This window comes from Mastomys coucha, unplaced genomic scaffold, assembly GCF_008632895.1.
Source record: "Mastomys coucha isolate ucsf_1 unplaced genomic scaffold, UCSF_Mcou_1 pScaffold23, whole genome shotgun sequence".
In the NCBI taxonomy this organism is placed as follows: domain Eukaryota; kingdom Metazoa; phylum Chordata; class Mammalia; order Rodentia; family Muridae; genus Mastomys; species Mastomys coucha.
The window spans coordinates 15,226,302-15,232,718 of record NW_022196906.1 but is presented as its reverse complement, the minus strand read 5'-3'; the positions used below and the strand labels follow the sequence as shown (position 1 = coordinate 15,232,718).

General features: G+C 47.7%; 1 protein-coding gene and 1 long non-coding RNA gene across 6 annotated transcripts in view; one reads left to right on the top strand and one right to left on the bottom strand.

Annotated features, from left to right (window-relative positions):
* The window catches only part of Tyk2 (tyrosine kinase 2), a 26,483-nt gene extending 23,625 nt beyond the window's left edge, over positions 1-2,858 (top strand). For all 5 annotated transcript variants that reach the window (XM_031345863.1, XM_031345866.1, XM_031345865.1 and 2 more), the window contains 2 exons: positions 1,376-1,486; positions 1,566-2,858. In XM_031345863.1, coding sequence (XP_031201723.1) covers positions 1,376-1,486; positions 1,566-1,700 — 246 coding nt within the window. In that variant the 3' untranslated portion in view covers positions 1,701-2,858. The remainder of the gene's footprint in view (positions 1-1,375; positions 1,487-1,565) is intronic.
* The window catches only part of LOC116073787, a 44,565-nt gene that overhangs the window by 28,011 nt on the left and 10,137 nt on the right, over positions 1-6,417 (bottom strand). The gene's annotated exons all lie outside the window — the stretch shown is intronic.

Here is a 6,417-nt window from a genome sequence, read left to right as displayed (position 1 = left end):
CAGTGCTGGCACCAGATGTATAAAGTGAGGACATGACCACTTCAGAAACAACCAGTTGTAAGCTGCTATGACGTGCTGGGGATTGAACCCCAGTTCTCTGCAAAAGCAACAAATACTGTTTAACCACTGAGCCGGCTCCCCTGCAGGGGAGTTTTTAACTGAAATACAATGCACACAGGCAAAAATCCCAGTATTTATTGTTCTATGTGCAGACCCCATGTGAGTGGGACCTCTGGTTTTACCAGGATCCAGTATGTCCTGGTCCATCCCACATTCACTGTGGTGGTGTCTGAAGCCGGCTGCTCTATACACAGTGACCCCTGTCCTGCTGTCACTTAATATCCCTCAGCCACAGAGACCAAAGGATCCTCTCTTTCTGCTCTAGATTCCTGTGACTTTTTCTGATGACCCCAAGTAGCTCATGTGTCCATCTCACAGTGAATCACTATATGCTTTTAACTACAGTGGTTGGTTAGCCGAGAGTAAGGGGGAGAAGCCAGGCGAGCATTAGCCCCAAAGACAGCATTTCTCGTCAGCTACTCAGGTCAAAGCAGAAGAGTCCCCCGAGCCTAAGAGGTAAAGACCAGCATGCAGCAAGATCATTTTCTCATGAAGTCGATTTTATAGGGGGCTGGAGCTGAGACTCGATTGATAGAGCACTGGCTGGCAGGGATAAAGCCCTGGGTTCATCCCCAGCCCAGCATAAAATGGGCATGCCCATCTTCCCAGCACTGGAGGTGGAGGCAGGAGGGTCAGGAGCTAAAGGTCAGCCTGGGATATCTAAGATCCAGTCTCAAAACAGTGTCAGGGCTGGGGACATGGCTCAGTAGTTAAGTACCTGCTTCGCGAGCATGAGGACATATGTTTGAATCCAGAACTCACTTGAATCTCAGATGGCTGTGTTGACTTGCTTTAAATCCTGCCTCGGAAGACAGAGATAGAATTCCTAGAGCAAGCTGCGTAGCCAGACTAGTCAAATCAGGGAGCTCTGGGTTTGATTGAGAGACCCTGCCTCAGTGGATAAGGTAGATGAGATCTAGCATGATTCTTGAGCTCAGTCTCATATCTCCATAGTAATGTTAGAAATTCATTAATGTATATGCTAGAGCACATGCCCCACACACATGCAGACATGTATGCACATGATCTGGGCATGGCTGTATGAGTATGTAACATATAATCCCAAAACTGTGGGAGGGAGACAGAATCTAGACCCTGTCTTAAAGGACTAAGACAGACAGACATAGAGTGGGGCATTTTTGTCATTCTCTGGCCTTTCCATGCATGTATGTGCGTGTGCACAGATATATACACTAGGAAGCATGGGTTACTGGTTCACAGCTTGTGTAAATAGTTGCTGTTGATTGTGCTCTAGAAATTCATCGAGCTTATCGGGCTCACCCAGGGCCAGATGACCGTACTGAGGCTCACAGAGTTGCTGGAACGAGGAGAGAGGCTGCCTCGGCCTGACAGATGTCCCTGTGAGGTGAGTCACTGACAGATATTCCCCGTCCCCACCCTCAAGACACAGGGTGAATGGCCCCACAGCCCCATTTCTCCCACAGATCTATCACCTCATGAAGAACTGCTGGGAGACAGAGGCCTCCTTCCGGCCCACCTTCCAGAATCTTGTGCCCATCCTCAAAACAGCACAGGAGAAGTACCAAGGCCAGGTGCCTTCAGTGTTCAGCGTGTGCTGACAGTCAAAGGCAGGGGACAGCCACACAGAGGCCTCCACACACCTTGTACCTTACTCTGCCTGGAAACCCCACCTATGACCTAAGTTTCCTTCTTTGGCCCTGAGGCTGGCCATGACCTGAACAGATCTGGGATGTGCGAAGGGGCTAATTGGGATCCCTGAGTCTTTCCACAGTTGAGACCCACTATCTTCACTATCTGGAAAGAAATCGCTTGCTTTGCTGGAGGCCCGAGGGCTCTGGGGTCCTTCCTCAGCAAGGAAGCGAGAGAGATGTGCAGACAGAATGACACTTCAAGCCGGGCTGTGATAGCACACGCCTTTAATCCCAGCACTTGGGAGGCAGAGGCAGGCGGATTTCTGAGTTTGAGGCCAGCCTTGTCTACAGAGTGAGTTCCAGGACAGCCAGGGCTACACAGAGAAACCCTGTCTCAGAAAAGAATGAGACTTCAAAAGAAGCTGCAACACTTCTGATCACCCTAAACCACCAGCCAAGTGGCAGTGTGACTGGGAGAGCCAGTGCTTAGCATGGGGGAAACCTGGGTTCTGTCCCTAGTTGGTTAAGCCACCAACTAGATCAGTTCCTAGTATATAGGAGGCACACAGTAGCTGCTTGTTAGAGGCTGGGGAGATGGCTTGTTCAGTGAACGGCATACAAAAGTTCTTGCCTTGCTAGCAAGCACAAGACTGTGAGTTCAATTCCCAGAACCCATGTTAGCTCTGCGTGGTGGGACATACTTGTTGTCCCAATACTGGAGAAGTGGAGGCAGGCAGCTTTGTGGGGCTCCCTGGCAAGAAGGCTAGTCCATTCAGTGACACTCAGGCCAACTAGAATCCCTGCTTCAAAACAAAATGCTGGAGCAGTGCCTTGGGAAGAATACCCAGAGTTGTCCTCTGACCAAAGCACAAATATGTGCACACACACATGCACATACGTTTGCATACACACACAGGAAGGCCATTTGTCACATAGGTAGGACTCTGCCAATTCTACCCTTTCCTTCCTGTGTAACCTCAGGAAAATGTCTTGACCTCTCTGGGCCTCACATCTCAGCTATGGGGATGGTCAGGCTTTCTACCTCATAGGGCCAATGATGGATTGCATTTAAATTGCTTAGGAGAGGCACAGATGCGTGTTTAATAAAATTTATGTTTAAGCCGGGCAGTGGTGGTACATGCCTTTAATCCCAGCACTTGGGAGGCAGTGGCAGGCGGATTTCTGAGTTCAAGGACAGCCTGGTCTACAGAGTGAGTTCCAGGACAGCCAGGGCTACACAGAGAAACCCTGTCTCGAAAAACCAAAAAAAAAAAAAAAATAATAATAATAAAGTTTATGTTTATTACTATTCTGGTGTTTTCTTGCATTTTGGGTGAAGGGGTGAGATTCAGATGGGTTCTAGGAACACAGGCATTTATGAGAGGTGGGGAAATAATCGCCTCTTCAAAGATTTCAAAGATTTCACATAGGCTGGCCATGGTGGCTGGCAAGTTCTTAATGCTACCAGGCAGCCATGGGCTGGGGGCAGGGCTCAGAGATAGAGCTCCTAGCTCATCATGTACGAGGCTCTTGATTCCACCCCAAGGACCATAAGTGAATTAGAATGTCAGAAGTGAGTTCTTAAGCCACATAAAGTCCAAAGGGCGACTTTCTAATGAAGCGAACTCCTGACGCTGCCATGAGGACAGATGCCATTGCTCACTAGCAAGCTTGCTGCTTGATGAGATACCATGTCCGCATCAGCACCTTATCAACACTGCCCTCCCACCTCAGCGCCCAGGCTCTGGAAGGAAGACAAGTTCATGCCACCAAACCCATCAGTTGTTTAAAAAACCGAAGCCAGCTTGGTCCCCAGAGTGAGTTCCAGGACAGCCAGGGCTACACAGAGAAAGTCTATCTTGAAAGAAAAACCTTTGGGTTTTTTTGTTTGTTTATTTTGTTTTTTGAGACAAGATCTCATTAAGTAGTCTTGGCTGGCATGAAACATACACACAATTTAAATAAGATCCATCATTGAGCAGTGAGTGGTGGGACACACATTTAATCTCAGCACTGAGAAGGCAGGAACAGGCAGATCTTTGTGAGTTCCAAGCCAGCCAGGACTACACAGAGTGACCTTGTCTTAAAAAAAAAAAAAAAATTAGTTTTATCAATGCGAGGCAATTTACTTAAAAGACTCACTTGCTTGTGTGCTATATCATATGGCATGGGGGTCTTCCACAGGCCTGGGACATGCTCGTGCACAGAGCTACGCTCCTTGCCATCTGAAAGCTTTCCGATTCTTGGTTCCACTAGTTTCTTTTTTTTTCCTTGCAACATATTTGTTGTTGAAACCAGGGTGTGTAGCTGACTTTATTACTGGCCAGCTGTGTGTCAGAGTTTAACCGCATTCTCCTGTCCACCAGCCATGATGGACACATTCACATGTCTGATTCACTTCTTTCTAGATGATTCCTTCTACAGGGAACACCCAAGACTTACTTGGTTTTCCTTTAAAAAGTCTTTAAAGTTTTATTTTCACTTTGTGTGTGCGTGTTTTGCCTGTGTACATGTGTCCCATGCATACACCTTGTGCCCGAGTGGAACTCAAGTTGGAGACAGTTGTGACCTGCCATCCTTGCGGGTGCTGGGACTCTAACTTCATCCTTGACAACAGCCTGTGCTGTGTTTCCAGCCCTCGGTATGTGTGCCTGCACATGCTACAACAATGCTGGGTAACCCTGACTCTTTGCCTTGTTTGAGGTAGGGACAGGGTTTCTTTTTTAAGATAAGGTCCCACTATGTAGCCCTGCCTGTCTTGAAACTCACTGTGTATTATGTAGACCAGGCTGTCCTGGAACTCAAGGAGATGCAGCCTCTGCCTCCTGGGCACGAGGATCAAAGTGTGTGCCATCATGCTTGGCCTAAGACAGTCTCGCCAGGTAGTCCTGTGTTCTGTGTTCTCAGAGCTCACTAGCCAGCTAGTGGCTGGCTCCTCTCTCTCTCTCTCTCTCTCTCTCTCTCTCTTTCTCTCTCTCTTTCTCCTTGTTTTTCTTTTTCTCTTTTGAAGTTGGTTGTATCTTTGTAGCCAGAGCTAGCCTACAATTCACAATCCCAGTCTGCTTCCCTCTGTCTATCCTCCAAATTCTGGGGTTGCATATCTATGCCACTACTCCTGGCTCATGGTTTTCATTAGTGATGTAGGCAGCTGTCCAGATCCCACACGGAAGCAAGTTCCCTTGTTGTGCAGTGCCTTACAGGACAGGTAAGGGCTGTACCAATAAGCTTCTTCTTCAGTCTCCAAGGAGTCCAGGCTTTCTTGTTTTTGTTTTCCACAACAGGGTCTTATGTAGCCCAGGCTAGGTTGGAAATGTGTCTAGTGACCTTAATTTTTTGTTTGTTTGTTTGTTTTTGTTTTTCGAGTCAGGGTTTCTCTGTGTAGCACTGGCTGTCCTGGAACTCACTCAGTCACTCTATAGACCAGGCTGGCCTCAAACTCAGAAATCCACCTGCCTCTGCCTCCCAAGTGCTAGAATTAAAGGCATGCGCCACCACTGCCCTTCGACCTTAAATTTTTTTAAGAGTACTTCTTTTTTTTTTTTTTTTTTAGATTTTTATTTATTATTTTATGTGTATGAGTACCCTGTAGTTGTACAGATGGCCGTGAGCCATCATGTGGCTGCTGGGAATTGAACTCAGGACCTCTGCTTGCTCCGGCCCCATTCGCTCTGGCAAAATACACTGTAGCTGTCTTCAGACACATCAGAAGAGGGTGTCAGATCTCATTACGGGTGGTTGTGAGCCACCATGTGGTTTCTGGGATCTGAGCTCAGGACCTTCAGAAGAGCAGTCACTGCTCTTTCCTGCTGAGCCATCTCTCCAGCCCCCTTAAGAGTACTTTTGAGACAAGGCCTCAACTATGAAGCCCTGGCTGGCCTGGGGTCCACTGTAATAGAACTGATTGACCTTGAACTCACAGACATCCTGCTTCTACCTCCCAAGTGCTGAAATTAAAGGTGTATAACCCTCACTCCTGGTCCTGCCTTTGAACCTCTCACTCTCCTGCTTCTACCTCCTAAAAACTGGATTACAAGGGTGAGCCCTCCAACCACAGTGTGGATTTGATTTTAATTTTCCCTTTTTAAAAAATCGGCACTGGGGACCATGAAGGGGAGGGCAGTATTTGGGATATTAATAAATAAAATAATTAATAAAAAAAACTGTACTGGGAGCTAGGCATTGGTGGCACATAACTTTAATCCCAGCACTTGAGAGGCAGAGGCAGGTGGATCTTTATATGTGGGAGGCCAGCCTGGTCTACAGAGCAAGTTCTAGGGCAGCCAGGGCTACACAGAGAACTCTCTTTCAAAACAACAACAACAACAACAACAACAACCAGAAGAAAAACCTGCACTGGGCTCTGTTGTGTAGTGCTTCCTCTGTCTGCTTTACACAGAGGCTCCAGCGACTGAGCCAGCAGACACAGCAGTGCCTCGGGGGCACTGTCTTCCCGGGCATGGTGTGGGCATGGTGGCACACACCGTTAGTCCCAGTGCTTGTGGTACCAGGGGTTGATCTCAGGTTCCCAGGCTGGCTGACAACTAACTGCCTTTAGTCCCCAGCATCCATAAAGCACATACAGTGAGCACACTCATGAAGGCAGGAGGATCAGTAACGCAAAATCTTTTTTTTTTTTTTATTACATAATGATTTTGAGGTCAGCATGGGTTACATGATACTCTGA